The 16,613-nt window shown below is 66.4% G+C and overlaps 2 protein-coding genes across 2 annotated transcripts in view; one reads left to right on the top strand and one right to left on the bottom strand.

The window, feature by feature from the left end:
* Positions 1-167: 167 nt before the first annotated feature.
* VMA22 (vacuolar ATPase assembly factor VMA22) lies at positions 168-8,994 on the top strand. Its single transcript, XM_082500875.1, has 7 exons — positions 168-199; positions 1,700-1,809; positions 2,673-2,776; positions 3,358-3,440; positions 5,302-5,433; positions 7,935-8,144; positions 8,796-8,994. The coding sequence occupies exons 1-7, from the start codon at positions 193-195 to the stop codon at positions 8,855-8,857; spliced, it is 708 nt and encodes a 235-aa protein (XP_082357001.1). The 5' UTR covers positions 168-192; the 3' UTR covers positions 8,858-8,994.
* Positions 8,995-9,888: 894 nt separating this feature from the next.
* The window catches only part of LOC309685068 (ubiquitin-like modifier-activating enzyme 1), a 41,304-nt gene continuing 34,579 nt past the window's right edge, over positions 9,889-16,613 (bottom strand). Inside the window, 7 exon segments of the mRNA XM_082500874.1 lie at positions 9,889-10,213; positions 10,752-10,852; positions 11,908-12,009; positions 12,391-12,582; positions 14,664-14,756; positions 14,857-14,945; positions 16,035-16,224. Of these exon segments, the coding sequence (XP_082357000.1) occupies positions 10,078-10,213; positions 10,752-10,852; positions 11,908-12,009; positions 12,391-12,582; positions 14,664-14,756; positions 14,857-14,945; positions 16,035-16,224 (903 nt within the window). The 3' untranslated portion in view covers positions 9,889-10,077.

Below are 16,613 nucleotides of genomic sequence, written 5' to 3'. Positions count from 1 at the left end.
ACCAAGGTGGCGGCCGAGCCGGCTTCACCCCGCCGCGCCGCCGGCCCCTCAACCAGGGCCCCCGCCTCCCGCCCCCTCCGCGCGCGCTGATTGGCGGAGAAGGGGCGGGGGCGGCTGCTATTGGAGGAGGGGGCGGCCCGGCGTGAAGCCGCGCTGCGGGCCGGGGGGAGGCGGCGACAGCCGGCGGCGGCAATGGAGGGTCGGTGAGGGGCTGAGGGAGGGGGTTATTTTGGGGGGTTTATGTGGGGTCTGAATGGTTGAGGGGTGTTTGTGTGGGGTTGGGGGGGGGTTTGCCATAGTTGGGGGTGTTGGGGGGGGGGTTGTGTGGGGTTTGCCATAGTTGGGGGTGTTTATAGGGTCGGGGACGTCTGTTTATGTGGGGTCTCCCCTCGGGAGGGGCTTTGTTTCCGGAGGGCCCCTATAGGGGGCGGTTTCCGTGGGGTCCCTATAGGGGCGGTTTCCTATAGGGTCCCTATAGGGGGCGGTTTCCGGAGGGCCCCTATAGGGGGCGGTTTCCTATAGGGTCCCTATAGGGGGCGGTTTCCGTAGGGTCCCTATAGGGGGCGGTTTCCTATAGGGTCCCTATAGGGGGCGGTTTCCGTGGGGTCCCTATAGGGGGCGGTTTCCTATAGGGTCCCTATAGGGGGTGGTTTCCGTGGGGTCCCTATAGGGGGCGGTTTCCTATAGGGTCCCTATAGGGGGCGGTTTCTGTGGGGTCCCTATAGGGGGCGGTTTCCTATAGGATCCTTATAGGGGGCGGTTTCAGTGGGTCCCTATAGGGGCGGTTTCCTATAGGGTCCCTATAGGGGGCGGTTTCCGTGGGGTCCCTATAGGGGGCGGTTTCCGTAGGGTCCCTATAGGGGGCGGTTTCCTATAGGGTCCCTATAGGGGGCGGTTTCCGTGGGGTCCCTATAGGGGGCGGTTTCCTATAGGGTCCCTATAGGGGGCGGTTTCCGTGGGGTCCCTATAGGGGGCGGTTTCCTATAGGGTCCCTATAGGGGGCGGTTTCCGTAGGTCCCTATAGGGGGCGGTTTCCTATAGGGTCCCTATAGGGGGTGGTTTCCTATAGGGTCCCTATAGGGGGCGGTTTCCGTGGGGTCCCTATAGGGGGCGGTTTCCTATAGGGTCCCTATAGGGGGCGGTTTCCGTGGGGTCCCTATAGGGGGCGGTTTCCTATAGGGTCCCTATAGGGGGTGGTTTCCGTGGGGTCCCTATAGGGGGCGGTTTCCTATAGGGTCCCTATAGGGGGCGGTTTCTGTGGGGTCCCTATAGGGGGCGGTTTCCTATAGGATCCTTATAGGGGGCGGTTTCAGTGGGTCCCTATAGGGGGCGGTTTCCTATAGGGTCCCTATAGGGGGCGGTTTCCGTGGGGTCCCTATAGGGGGCGGTTTCCGTAGGGTCCCTATAGGGGGCGGTTTCCTATAGGGTCCCTATAGGGGGCGGTTTCCGTGGGGTCCCTATAGGGGGCGGTTTCCTATAGGGTCCCTATAGGGGGCGGTTTCCGTGGGGTCCCTATAGGGGGCGGTTTCCTATAGGGTCCCTATAGGGGGCGGTTTCCGTAGGTCCCTATAGGGGGCGGTTTCCTATAGGGTCCCTATAGGGGGTGGTTTCCTATAGGGTCCCTATAGGGGGCGGTTTCCGTGGGGTCCCTATAGGGGGCGGTTTCCTATAGGGTCCCTATAGGGGGTGGATTCCATAGGGGCTCCGGCGGGGCTGGAGGCGGCACTGGACGCGGCGGCACTGGAGCTGCTGGAGGCACTGGAGACGCTGCAGCAGAGACGGCACCTCCTCAGTCAGCTCCTGCGGCAGGTGACAGCGGGGACACGTCTGGGGACATGCCACCCCCCGCGGGGACTTGTCACCCACCTTGGGGACACGTCTGGGGACGTGCCACCCACCTTGGGGACATGCCACCCCCCGCGGGGACGTGCCACCCCCATGGGGACACGTCTGGGGACGTGCCACCCACCTTGGGGACATGCCACCCCCCGCGGGGACGTGCCACCCCCATGGGGACACGTCTGGGGACGTGCCACCCACCTTGGGGACATGCCACCCCCATGGGGACACGTCACCCCCCATGGGGACATGCCTGGGGACGTGCCACCCGCCTTGGGGACACGCCACCCCCATGGGGACACATCTGGGGACACACCACCCCCATGGGGACATGCCACCCCCATGGTGACACATCTGGGGACATGCCACCCCCATGGGGACATGTCTGGGGACGTGCCACCCCCCGCGGGGACGTGCCACCCCCATGGGGACACGTCTGGGGACGCACCACCCACCTTGGGGACACGTCTGGGGACAGGCCACCCACCTTGGGGACATGCCACCCCCATGGGGACACGTCACCCCCCATGGGGACATGTCTGGGGACGTGCCACCCACCTTGGGGACATGCCACCCCCATGGGGACACACCTGGGGATGTGCCACCCCCCCTTGGTCATGTGTCACCCCCCCATGGGGACATGTCACCTGCCACCTCCTCCCCATGTCACCCCTGTCCCCGTGTCCCCCCCGCTGTCCCCAGGGGTGGCTGTCCCCGTCCCCACGTGTCACCGTGTCCCCCAGGGGTGGCTGTCCCCGTCCCCGCGTGTCACCGTGTCCCCCAGGGGTGGCTGTCCCCGTCCCCGCGTGTCACTGTGTCCCCACTGTCCCCAGGGGTGGCTGTCCCTGTCACAGGCGCGGTACTCACTGGGATGTCACCGCGTGTCCTCCCTCCAGTACGGTGCCACCATGGTCCCCCGCGTCCGCGTCCTCCCCAGGTAGGGGACACCGGGGGGGGGGGGGGGACACCGGGGGGGGGGGGGGGTGTCCCCAGTTTGGGGGTGGCACTGGTGTCCCCAGTTTGGGAGTGGTGGCACTGGGGGTGTCCCCAGTTTGGGGGGTGGCACTGGGGGTGTCCCCAATGAGGTGGGGGTGACACTGGGGGTGTCCCCAGTTTGGGGGGTGGCACTGGGGGGTGTCCCCAGTTTGGGGGGTGGCACTGGGGTTGTCCCCAGTTTGGGGAGTTACACTGGGGGGTGTCCCCAGTTTGGGGGGTGGCACTGGTGTCCCCAATGAGGTGGGGGTGACACTGGGGGGTGTCCCCAGTTTGGGGGGTGGCACTGGGGGGTGTCCCCAGTTTGGGGGTGGTGGCACTGGGGGTGTCCCCCGTTTGGGGGTGGTGACACTGGGGGGTGTCCCCAGTTTGGGGGGTGGCACTGGGGGTGTCCCCAATGAGGTGGGGGTGTCCCCAGTTTGGGGGGTGTCCCCAGTTTGGGGGGGGTGGCGCTGGGGGTGTCCCCAGTTTGGGGGGGGTGACACCAGTGTCCCCATGTCTGTCTGTCTGTCCCCCCCCCCCCAGGGAGGAGCCGGGGGGGGCCCTCCACTTCGAGGAGGTGCCGGGAACTGGGGGGGACCCCCACCCCCAACTGGGGGGGGGCGACGGTGAGGGGGGGTCTGTGGGTGCTGGGGGGGGGATTTGGGGTGCGGGGGGGGTCCTATGGGTGCTGGGGGGGAAATTGGGGTGCTGAGGGGGGTTCCTATGGGTGCTGAGGGGGGTTCCTATGGGTGCTGAGGGGGGAAATTGGGGTGCGGGGGGGGTCCCTATGGGTGCTGGGGGGGGATTTGGGGTGCTGGGGGGGTCCTATGGGTGCTGGGGGGGTCCTATGGGTGTGGGGGGGGAATTTGGGGTGCTGAGGGGGCTCTATGGGTTCTGGGGGGGATTTGGGGTGCGGGGGGGGTCCTATGGGTGCTGGGAGGGGGATTTGGGGTGCGGGGGAGCTCTATGGGTGCTGGGGGGGTCCAATGGGTGCTGGGGGGGCTCTATGGGTGCTGGGGGGGGAATTTGGGGTGCTGGGGGGGTCCTATGGGTGCTGGGGGGGGATTTGGGGTGCTGGGGGGGCCCTATGGGTGCTGGGGGGGCTCTATGGGTGCTGGGGGGGGATTTGGGGTGCTGGGGGGGGAATTTGGGGTGCGGGGGGGGTCCTATGGGTATGGGGGGGGGATTTGGGGTGCTGGGGGGGGAATTTGGGGTGCGGGGGGGGTCCTATGGGTATGGGGGGGGGATTTGGGGTGCTGGGGGGGGAATTTGGGGTGCTGGGGGGGTCCTATGGGTGCTGGGGGGGATTTGGGGTGCGGGGGGGGTCCTATGGGTGCTGGGGGGGAATTTGGGGTGTTGGGGGGCTCTATGGGTGCTGGGGGGGGATTTGGGGTGCTGGGGGGGTCCCTATGGGTGCTGGGGGGGATTTGGGGTGCGGGGGGGGGAATTTGGGGTGCTGGGGGGGCGATTTGGGGTGCTGGGGGGGGACTTGGGGTGGTGGTGGGGGATTTGGGGTGCTGGGGGGGATTTGGGGTGCTGGGGGGGTCCTATGGGTGCTGGGGGGGGGATTTGGGGTGCGGGGGGGGTCCTATGGGTGCGGGGGGGGTCCTATGGGTACTGGGGGGGGATTTGGGGTGCGGGGGGGGGTCCCTATGGGTGCTGGGGGGGCTCTATGGGTGCTGGGGGGGGATTTGGGGTGCTGAGGGGGTCCTATGGGTGCTGGGGGGGGATTTGGGGTGCTGGGGGGGTCCCTATGGGTGCTGGGGGGGGAAATTGGGGTGCTGAGGGGGCTCTATGGGTGTTGGGGGGGGATTTGGGGTGTTGGGGGGGGAATTTGGGGTGCGGGGGGGGGTCCTATGGGTACTGGGGGGGGAATTTGGGGTGCGGGTGGGTCCCTATGGGTGCTGGGGGGGGATTTGGGGTGTTGGGGGGGGAATTTGGGGTGCTGGGGGGGGGTCCTATGGGTACTGGGGGGGTCCCTATGGGTGCTGGGGGGGTCCTATGGGTGTGTGGGGGGGATTTGGGGTGCTGGGGGGGTCCTATGGGTGCTGGGGGGGGGATTTGGGGTGCTGGGGGGGTCCTATGGGTGCGGGGGGGGTCCTATGGGTGCTGGGGGGGGATTTGGGGTGCAGAGGGGGGAATTTGGGGTGCGGGGGGGGGTCCCTATGGGTGCTGGGGGGGTCCTATGGGTACTGGGGGGGGATTTGGGGTGCAGAGGGGGGAATTTGGGGTGCGGGGGGGGTCCCTATGGGTGCTGGGGGGGCTCTATGGGTGCTGGGGGGGGAATTTGGGGTGCGGGGGGGGTCCTATGGGTGCTGGGGGGGTCCCTATGGGTGCTGGGGGGGAATTTGGGGTGCTGGGGGGGTCCTATGGGTGCTGGGGGGGGGATTTGGGGGGATGGGGGGGCCCTATAGGTGCTGGGGGGGCGTTGGATGATTTTGGGGGGTCCCTGACCTTTGCCCCTCCCCCTTCTCCCCCCCCCCTCAGGGCCGCGGCAGCGTCGGGGTCCCCCAGAAAAAGGGGGGGGGTCGTCCCCCCGCCCCCCCCCCGACCCCCTGACCTGGTTCGGGGTGCTGCTGCCCCCCAGCCTGCGGCAGGCCCAGGGCACCTTCGTCCGGGGTGAGGGGGGCCCCAAAATCCGGGGGGGGGGTCCCCAAAATCCGGGGGGGTCCCCAAAATCCGGGGGGGGCCCCAAAATCCAGGGGGGGGCCCCCAAACCTGGGGGGGGGGCCCAAACCTGAGGGGGGGGGCCCTAATCCTGGGGGGGGCGTCTCCAAACCTTGGGGGGGGGTCCCTAAATCTGGGGGGGCGTCCCCCAAATTGGGGGGGGTCCCCCAAATTGGGGGGGGGTCCCCAAATCTGGGGGGGGTCCCCAAATCTGGGGGGGTCCCTAAGTCTGGGGGGGGTCCTCCAAATTGGGGGGGGTCCCCAAATCTGGGGGGGGTCCCTAAATCTGGGGGGGGGCCCTAAATCTGGGGGGGTCCCCAAACCTGGGGGGGTCCCCAAATTGGGGGGGGGGGTCCCTAAATCTGGGGGGGGTCCCTAAACCTGGGGGGGTCCCCAAATTGGGGGGGGGGTCCCCAAATCTGGGGGGGTCCCTAAGTCTGGGGGGGGTCCCCAAATTGGGGGGGGGGTGTCCCCAAATCTGGGGGGGTCCCTAAGTCTGGGGGGGGGTCCCCAAATTGGGGGGGGGGTCCCTAAACCTGGGGGGGTCCCTAAGTCTGGGGGGGGTCCCTAAGTCTGGGAGGGGTCCCCAAAATTGGGGGGGGGGGTCCCTAAATCTGGGGGGGGTCCGTAAATCTTGGGGGGTCCCCCAAACGTGGGGGGGGGTCCCCAAATCTGGGGGGGGGTCCCCAAATTGGGGGGAGGTCCCCAAACCTGGGGGGGGTCCCCAAATCCGGGGGGTTCCCCCAATTGGGGGGGGGTCCCCAAATTGGGGGGGGTCCCTAAATCTGGGGGGGGGGGGGGGCTAAATCTGGGGGGGGTCCCTAAACCTGGGGGGGGGTCCCCAAACCTGAGGGGGGGGCCCTAAACCTGGGGGGCGTCTCCAAACCTTGGGGGGGGGTCCCCAAATTGGGGGGGGTCCGTAAATCTGGGGGGGTCCCCAAACCTTGTGGGGGGGGGTCCCTAAATCTGGGGGGGGTCCCCAAATCTGGGGGGGTCCCTAAGTCTGGGGGGGGTCCCCAAATTGGGGGGGGGTGTCCCCAAATCTGGGGGGGTCCCTAAATCTGGGGGTTCCCTAAATCTGGGGGGGGGTCCCCAAATCTGGGGGGGTCCCTAAGTCTGGGGGGGGTCCCTAAATCTGGGGGGGGGTCCCCCAAACCTTGGGGGGGGTCCGTAAATCTGGGGGGGTCCCTAAGTCTGGGGGGGGTCCTCCAAATTGGGGGGTGTCCCCAAATCTGGGGGGGGTCCCTAAATCTGGGGGGGGTCCCCAAACCTTGGGGGGGTCCCCAAACCTGGGGGGGTCCCTAAGTCTGGGGGGGGTCCCCAAAATTGGGGGGGGTGTCCCTAAATCTGGGGGGGGTCAGTAAATCTTGGGGGGGGTCCCCCAAACGTGGGGGGGGTCCCCAAATCTGGGGGGGGTCCCCAAATTGGGGGGAGGTCCCCAAACCTGGGGGGTGTCCCCAAATCTGGGGGGGTCCCCCAATTGGGGGGGGTCCCTAAATCTGGGGGGGGTCCCTAAACCTGGGGGGGGGGCCTAAATCTGGGGGGGGTCACCAAATTGGGGGGGGGGTCCCCAAACCTGGGGGGGGGTCCCCAAACCTGAGGGGGGGGCCCTAAACCTGGGGGGGTGTCTCCAAACCTTGGGGGGGGGTCCCCAAATTGGGGGGGGTCCGTAAATCTGGGGGGGTCCCCAAACCTTGTGGGGGGGGGTCCCTAAACCTGGGGGGGGTGTCCCCAAACCTGGGGGCGGGTCCCCAAAATTGGGGGTGTCCCCCAAATTTGGGAGGTATTCCCAATATCCGGGGGGGGGGGGGGGTGTCCCCAAAATCCGGGGGGGTCCCCAAATTGGGGGGGGTCCCGAAACTGAGGGGTGTCCCCAAAATTTGCGGGGGGTCCCCAAATTGGGGGGGGTCCCCAAACCTGAGAGGTGCCCCCAAAATTTGGGGGGTGTCCCCAAATTGGGGGGGGTCCCCAAACCTGAGGGGTGTCCCCAAAATTTGCGGGGGGTCCCCAAATTGGGGGGGGGTCCCCGAACCTGAGGGGTGTCCCCAAAATTTGGGGGTGTCCCCAAATTGTGGGGGGGGTCCCCAAACCTGAGGGGTGTCCCCAAAATTTGGGGGGTGTCCCCACATTGGGGGGGGGTCCCCAAACCTGAGGGATGCCCCCAAAATTTGGGGGTGTCCCCAAATTGGGGGGGTGTCCCCCAAACCTGAGGGGTGTCCCCAAAATTTGGGGGGTGTCCCCAAATTGGGGGGGGGTCCCCAAAAATTGGAGGGGGGTCCCCAAAATAGGCCTAAAAATTGTGATCCTGTCTCCCCCCCCCCCCCGTGTCACCCCCCTGTCCCTTTGTCACCCCAAATGTTGTGTGTGTGTCATCGGTGTCGTGTTGTGTGTGTGGTGTCCCCCCCCCCCCCCGGTGACCTTTGACCCCCCCCCCGTGTCCCCCCCCCCCCCAGGGGTGACGGTGGCAGCGGAGGTGGCAGCGCTGCAGAGCGCAGTGGTGGCGGCCACCGCCCGCTACCGCCTCCTCCTGCGCCGCAAACGTCACCGCGATGGGGACACCGGGGACATCGCCGGGGACATGGGGACACTTGGGGACAGCGGGAGCACGGGTGACACCGGGACTCTCGGGGACGCCAAGACCACGGGTGACGCGAGGAGCTCAGGTGACACTCGGAGGGCAATGGGGACACCGGGACTGGAGGGGGGGGGGGGACACTTGGGGACACCGAGACCATGAGGGCCACTGAGAGCTTTGGGGACACCGGGTGGCACTGAGACCTTTGGGGACATGGGGACACTTGGGGACATGGGGCCACTCGGGGCCACCGAGAGCTTTGGGGACACCGGGACTGCAGGTGACACGGGGACACGGGGTGGCACTGAGACCTTTGGGGACATGGGGACTCCTTGGGGCCACCAAGATGGTTGGGGACACTTGGGGACATGGGGACACTTGGGGCCACCAAGAGCCTTGGGGCCACCGAGAGCACAGGTGACACCGGGTGACACTGAGACCTTTGGGGACACGGGGACCCCCTTGGGGACACCGAGATGGTTGGGGACACTCGGGGCCACGGGGACACTTGGGGACATGGGGACACTTGGGGCCACCGAGAGCCTTGGGGCCACCAAGAGCTTTGGGGCCACCGGGTGGCACTGAGACCTTTGGGGACACGGGGACTCCTTGGGGCCACCGCGATGGTTGGGGACACTCGGGGACATGGGGCCACCGAGAGCCTTGGGGCCACCGAGATGGTTGGGGACACTTGGGGACACCGAGAGCTTTGGGGCCACCGCTCCCCCCTGTGCCACAGACGCGGCGGGTGACACGGAGGAGGGCGGGGCCAGCGCGGCGGGTGACGCGGGGCCGGCGTGAGACAGGCGGCGGGTGACACCGGTGACATCGGGCGGGTGACAGTGACGGTGACAGGCGGCGGGTGACACCGGTGACATGCGGCGGGTGACAACGACCACCACTGTGGCCCCTCCCCCCCCCCAATAAAGAGGCGGTGGTGGCCCTCGGCTGCGCGTCACCTTCTGTCCCCGCCCGGCCGCCATCTTGGGGCCGCCGTGATGTCACCAGGCCGCCATCTTGGGGCCACGCCCCCTCGGTGGCCATCTTGGAGCCACCTCAATGTCACCTGGTGGCCACCGCGGCATCACCAAGGCGCCATCTCGGTGCCACACCCCAGTGGTGTCACCACACCGCCATCTTGGTGCCGCTGTGATGTCACCAGGCGGCCATCTTGGGGCCACGCCCCCCTCGGTGGCCATCTTGGAGCCACCTCAATGTCACCTGGTGGCCACCGCGGTGTCACCGGGGCGCCATCGTGGTGCCACACCCCATTAGTGTCACCACACCGCCATCTTGGTGACGCTGTGATGTCACCAGGCGGCCATCTTGGGGCCGCCGTGATGTCACCAGGCCGCCATCTTGGGGCCACACCCCCCTCGGTGGCCATCTTGGAGCCACCTCAATGTCACCTGGTGGCCACCACGGTGTCACCAAGGTGCCATCTTGGTGCCACACCCCATTGGTGTCACCACACCACCATCTTGGGGCCGTTATGATGTCATCGGACGGCCATCTTGGGGCCACGCCCCCTCGGTGGCCATCTTGGAGCCACCTCAATGTCACCTGGTGGCCACCACGGTGTCACCAAGGCGCCATCTCGGTGCCACACCCCCTTGACGTCACCCGGCCGCCACTTTGGTGACACTGTGATGTCATCAGGCGGCCATCTTGGGGCCACGCCCCTTCGGTGGCCATCTTGGAGCCACCTCAATGTCACCCGGTGGCCACCGCGGCGTCACCCACCCGTGACCTCACCCGGCGGCCATCTTGCTCCCGGGCGACCCCCCCCTCCCCCCACCCCCCCACCTCAGCCCCGCCCCATCGCCGCCATCTTGTGCCAACGTCTAGATTTATTGGGCGGGGCCCCTCCTTCGCCCCACCCCCCCCCCCCCCCCAAAACGCCGCGAGGGGCGGGGCCGTGACACGACAACCGATGAGGGGACAAAGAACCGGGTGGGGGGGGGTGGGGCTCGGGGGGGTGGGCGTGGCCCGGGAGGGGCGTGGCGCTGGGGTGGGCGGGGCTAGCGGATGGTATAGCGCACGTAGGGCACCTCGATGTCGGCGTCGGTGTCGTCGTTGCAGCAGAGCTCGAAGACGAGGGCCTTGACGTGACGGCCCACCTTCTTCTTGGACACCCGGGCCACGATCTCCGTCATCCTGAGGGACGGGGACAGCGGCGTCACCAAAGGGGGTGGCATCCATCTCCTCCCCCCACCCCCACCCCCACCCCCATCCCATCCCACCACAGCCCGGAGATGGGTCAGGCTACGGGGAGGTGGGCATTGGTGGCATCGTGGTGACCAGCGGTGGTGGCCTTGACCACCTTGAGGGTCACCCCAAGGAGAGGTGGCATCATGGTGACCATCCCTGGTGGCCTCAACCACGGAGACTGTCAGCCTATGGGGAGGTGGGCATTGGTGGCATCGTGGTGACCATCGGTGGTGGCCTCGACCACCTTGAGGGTCACCCCAAGGAGAGGTGGCATCATGGTGACCATCGGTGGTGGCCTCAACCATGGAGATTGTCACCTTGCGGTGACGGGGCCGTGACCAAGACCTGGAAGCTGACCCCAACCCACGGAGACGTGTCCTTCACCCCAAACCTCACGTCCCCCCCCCTCACCCTCACCTCCAGCCCCACATCCCCCCCCCACCCCCCACCCATGGGTGCCCCCCCCCCCCCCCCCGCGCCCTACGGTTGGTCGTGGCGCTCGCGCAGCTTAGCGGCCGGCATGAAGAAGGAGTAGAGCATGGAGACGCCCTGCGACAGCATCGTGATCTCCAGCCGGTGCTCCTTCTGTGGGGCACAAGGGGGGGGGGGGGGACAAACAAGGACGTCATGTGGGGCGCAGAGCACCCAAGGGTGCCCCACGGCGACCCACGGCGCCTCACGGCCTCGGGGGTGGCAGCCGCCGTGGTGGCCACATCTCCCCACCTTCCCCCTGGGGTGTCCCCTCTAGACTTGAGGTCCTTTTGGGGGACATGGAGATGTTGTGTGGGGCGCAGAGCACCCAAGGGTGCCCCACGGCGACCCACGGCGCCCCACGGCCTCGGGGGTGGCAGCCACCGTGGTGGCCACATCTCCCCACCTTCCCCCTGGGGTGCCCCATCTTGAGTTGAGGTCCTTTTGGGGGACATGGAGATGTTGTGTGGGGCGCAGAGCACCCAAGGGTGCCCCACGGCGACCCACGGCGCCCCACGGCCTCGGGAGTGGCAGCCGCCGTGGTGGCCACATCTCCCCACCTTCCTCCTGGGGTGTCCCCTCTAGACTTGAGGTCCTTTTGGGGGACATGGAGATGTTGTGTGGGGCGCAGAGCACCCAAGGGTGCCCCACGGCGACCCACGGCGCCCCACGGCCTCGGGGGTGGCAGCCACCGTGGTGGCCACATCTCCCCACCTTCCCCCTGGGGTGCCCCATCTTGAGTTGGGGTCATTTTGGGGGACATGGAGATGTTGTGTGGGGCACAGGGCACCCAAGGGTGCCCCACGGCGACCCACGGCGCCCCACGGCCTCGGGGGTGGCAGCCGCCGTGGTGGCCACATCTCCCCACCTTCCCCCTGGGGTGTCCCCTCTAGACTTGAGGTCCTTTTGGGGGACATGGAGATGTTGTGTGGGGCGCAGAGCACCCAAGGGTGCCCCACGGCGACCCACGGCGCCCCACGGCCTCGGGGGTGGCAGCCGCCGTGGTGGCCACATCTCCCCACCTTCCCCCTGGGGTGCCCCATCTTGAGTTGGGGTCATTTTGCGGCACATGGGGGGGGACACGGGGACAAGCGCCCCCCAACCACCCCCCATTCTGCCCCCTATCGCCCCCCCACCCCCTTCCCAGTCTCTCCCAGTGCTCCCAGTACCTTGAAGTAGGCGAGGAACTGGCGCAGGGTCATCTCCTGCCCGTCGGGCTGCAGCCCCTGCACCTCGAACCGGTCCCACAGCGTCCACTCCACCTCGTAGTACTGGGGAAGGGGGTCAGACCCACGGCGGGTCGGGGGTCAGACCCACAGCGGGTGGGGTGGGACCCACGGCGGGTGGGGTGGGACCCACGGCGACAGAGCCATGGCCAGGTAGGGGCAATTGGAGGTCTAAGGGGGTCAACTAGGACCATGGGGGGGATGTGGGGCCACCTATAGGGTCTCCCATCACGCTATGGGGCTGGGTTCTATGGGTCCGCGAGCCGTGGGGCAGCACCCCAACCCCACCGAGACCCCAAAACACCTCTACAAGTCAACCCCCACCCACGATCCCAACCACAACCCAACCCCAGGAGCCACCAGGTCTACCACCCTCCTGTGGGTCACCTATAGGGTCCGCGCCGACGCTATGGGGCAGCCCCCCACCTTGTTTCGGGGGCAGGCGAGGGGTTCGGAGAAGCCGACGAAGGGCAGGGCCAGGTTGAGGAAGGCGTTCTTGTAGGAGGCCAAACGCCGGTGGCCCTGGACCAGTTTGTAGAGCTCCAGGCAGACCAGTCCCACCACTGCCCCCGTGGTGGTGGCGATGGCCGGGATGATCTTCCCCGCGATCAGTTTGCTCTGCCCCATAGATACGGACCTATAGGGAGCGGCCGGGAAGGGGGGCGGGACACCCCCCCCCCCCCCTCCACCAACCTCCCCACACCCGGCTGCCCCACACCGCACTGGGGGGGGGGGCTCTGCGGTGGCCTATGGAGTCTATAGGGGGTCTGGGGGGCCCTATATGTGCCCTATGGCCCTATATGTTCCCACAGCCCTATATGTCCCTATAGCCCTATATGTGCCCTACTGCCCTATATGTGCCCTACTGCCCTATATGTGCCCACAGCCCTATATGTCCCTATAGCCCTATATGTCCCTATGGCCCTATATGTGCCCATAGCCCTATATGTGCCCTATGGCCCTATATGTGCCCTATAGCCCTATATGTTCCCACAGCCCTATATGTTCCCACAGCCCTATATGTGCTCTACTGCCCTATATGTGCCCACAGCCCTATATGTGCCCTACTGCCCTATATGTGCCCACAGCCCTATATGTCCCTATAGTCCCTATAGCCCTATATATGTTCTACTGCCCTATATGTGCCCTATGGCCCTATATGTGCCCTATGGCCCTACATGGCCCTACAGCCCTATATGTCCCTACTGCCCTATATGTGCTCTACTGCCCTATATGTGCCCACAGCCCTATATGTGCCCTACAGCCCTATATGTCCCTATGGCCCTATATGTGCCCTATGGCCCTACATGTCCCTACAGCCCTATATGTCCCTACTGCCCTATATGTGCTCTACTGCCCTATATGTGCCCACAGCCCTATATGTGCCCTACAGCCCTATATGTCCCTATGGCCCTATATGTGCCCTATGGCCCTATATGTTCCCACAGCCCTATATGTGCCCTACAGCCCTATATGTGCCCTACTGCCCTATATGTCCCTACAGCCCTATACGGCCCTACAGCCCCACAGGGGCTCTACAGCCTCATATATCCCCACAACCCCCTGTGGCGCCTACAGCCCTATATGGCCCTACGGCCCTATACGTCCCCACCGCTCTCTATGTCCCTACCGCCCCATATGTGCCCTGCGGCCCCATAAGTACCCCACAGCCCCACATGTGCTGTATAACGACCGTATATCCCCCATACGACACTCCCACCACCAACGGGACCACCACAGCACCCACAGGACCACCACCACTCCCATAGGACCTCTCCCAGCACCCATAGGACCTCTCCCAGCACCCATAGGACCCCCCATAGCACCCATAGGACCTCCCAGAGCACCCATAGGACCACCACCCCCCATACGACATTCCCACCACCAACGGGACCACCACAGCACCCACAGGACCATCACCACCCACAGGACCACCACCACTCCCATAGGACCTCCCACAGCACCCATAGGACCCCCCATAGCACCCATAGGACCTCCCAGAGCACCCATAGGACCACCACCCCCCATATGACATTCCCACCACCAACGGGACCACCACAGCACCCACAGGACCACCACCACCCATAGGACCACCACCACTCCCATAGGACCTCCCATAGCACCCACAGGACCCCCCATAGCACCCATAGGTGCCCCCCAGCACCCATAGGACCACCCCCCCCCATACGACATTCCCACCACCAACGGGACCACCACAGCACCCACAGGACCACCACCACCCATAGGACCACCACCACCCACAGGACCACCACCACTCCCATAGGACCTCCCACAGCACCCATAGGACCCCCCATAGCACCCATAGGACCTCCCAGAGCACCCATAGGTGCCCCCCAGCACCCATAGGACCACCACCCCCTATAGGACACTCCCACCACCCACAGGACCACCACAGCACCCACAGGACCATCACCACCCACAGGACCACCACCACCCACAGGACCACCACCACTCCCATAGGACCTCCCCCAGCACCCATAGGACCCCCCATAGCACCCATAGGTGCCCCCCAGCACCCATAGGACCACCACCCCCCATACGACATTCCCACCACCAACGGGACCACCACAGCACCCACAGGACCATCACCACCCACAGGACCACCACCACTCCCATAGGACCTCCCCCAGCACCCATAGGACCTCCCATAGCACCCATGGGTGCCCCCCAGCACCCACCTTGTGGCGGTCGGCCGGTGGGATGTCATAGTTCTCCGCCCGCAGGTTGGAGGCGGCAACGATGAAATCCATGTGGAAGTTGGTGTCATCGTCCTGGGTGGGGACAACGGCACCCATGGGTGGGGGTGGGGGGTGACACCCATGGGTGGGGGGCACCCATGGGTGCTGCTGGGGGTGGGGGAGCAGCACCCACCTTCTCGAAGTCGATGGGGAACATGCGGAAGCCGGGCAGCTCCTCGGGGCTGGGCAAGGAGGCCTTCAGCTCCTCCAGGCGCCCGTCGTCTGCGGGTGGGGGGGGGCACCCATGGGTGCTCCCACCCCCCGCCCCCACCCATGGGTGCTCCCACCCCATACCTCCATCCCACCCCACCCATAGGTGCTCCTGCCCCGCTGCTAACACGGTACTCCACGTCCCTACGGCCCCAAAGTGCCTCCAGCACCCATGGGTGCCTCCAAGGTCTACCCAACCGGCCCCACCACCACCCTTGGGTGCCCCCCAGCACCCATGGGTGCCCCCACACCTCCACCACCACCCATGGGCGCTCCTACCCCACCCCTTCCATGGTCCTCCACACCACCCAAGTGGCTCCAGCACCCATGGGTGCCTCAAAGTTCTACCCAACCGGTCCCTCCACCCTACTTAGGTGCCCACCAGCACCCATGGGTGCTCCCATCCATACCTCCATCCGCAGCACCCATGGGTGCCCCTGCCCCACAGCTATGATGGTCCTCCAGACCACCCAAGTGCCTCCAACCCCCATGATGACCTCCGAGTTCTACCCAACCGGCCCCACCACCCCCCTTAGGTGCCCCCCAGCACCCATGGGTGCCCCCACACCACCTCCACCACCCATGGGTGCTCCTACCCCACACCTTCCACGTTCCTCCACCCCACCCAAGTGCCTCCAGTGCCCGTAGATGTTCTCCAACCCCCATGGATGCCTCAAAGATCTACCCAACCGGCCCCACCACCCTCCTCGGGTGCCCCCCAGCACCCATGGGTGCCCCCACACCACCTCCACCACCCATGGGTGCTCCTACCCCACACCTTCCATGGTCCTCCACACCACCCACGTGCTTCCAACCCCCATAGGTGCCCTCCAACCCCCATGGTTGCCTCAAAGATCTACCCAACCGGCCCCACCACCCCCCTTAGGTGCCCCCCAGCACCCATGGGTGCCCCCACACCTCCACCACCACCCATGGGTGCTCCTACCCCACACCTACCGTGGTCCTCCACCCCACCCAAGTGCCTCCAGTGCCCGTAGATGTTCTCCAACCCCCATGGTTGCCCCAACCCACAACCCAACCGGCCCCACCACCCCCCTTTAGGTGCCCCCCAGCACCCATGGGTGCTCCCCCGACCCCTACCGAGGGCGGTGTTGGCGCTCTGCAGCTCCTGGTCGGAGACGTGGATGCGGACGCCGGGTCGGGGGGCGAAGGGGGGGACGCGGACGTGGCGCAGGAGCTCGGCCACCTCCCCCCGGTCCCGCGAGCCCCCGATGCCGTAGCTCTGGGCAAAGAGGTTGGCGGCCGCCATGATGTAGTCCAGGTGGAGGGGCTGCAGAAGAGCACCCATGGGTGTCAGGAGGGGCACCCAGGGGCGTCGGGGGCAACCAGGGAAGGGGGCGGGAGGGGTTGGGTGGGAGACTGGCGGGGTGGGAGGGCAGCCAAGGGTGACGGACACCACCCAAGGGTGGTGGGATGGAAGGCATGGGTGATGGACACCACCCAAGGGTGATGGGAGGGCACCCAAGGGTGATGGAGGGCACCCATGGGTGATGGACACCACCCAAGGGTGATGGGATAGCACCCAAGGGTGATGGAGGGCATCCATGGGTGATGGAGGGCACCCAAGGGTGATGGAGGGCACCCATGGGTGATGGACACCACCCAAGGGTGATGGGAGGGCACCCAAGGGTGATGGACACCACCCAAGCGTGAAGGATG

The sequence above is a fragment of the Vanellus vanellus genome (assembly GCF_965231255.1).
Source record: "Vanellus vanellus genome assembly, contig: HAP1_SCAFFOLD_1245, whole genome shotgun sequence".
NCBI classification, from domain to species: Eukaryota; Metazoa; Chordata; class Aves; order Charadriiformes; family Charadriidae; genus Vanellus; species Vanellus vanellus.
Note: the sequence above shows the minus strand (reverse complement) of the source record. Positions and strands in the feature narration are given on the sequence as shown.

Bases quoted from the DNA above. Each gene is read 5' to 3' on its own strand.
- VMA22 (XM_082500875.1), top strand. The intron at 1,810-2,672 runs GTGACAGCGGGG...CACTGTCCCCAG, and splicing joins TCAGTCAGCTCCTGCGGCAG to GGGTGGCTGTCCCTGTCACA. The intron at 2,777-3,357 runs GTAGGGGACACC...CCCCCCCCCCAG, and splicing joins CGCGTCCGCGTCCTCCCCAG to GGAGGAGCCGGGGGGGGCCC.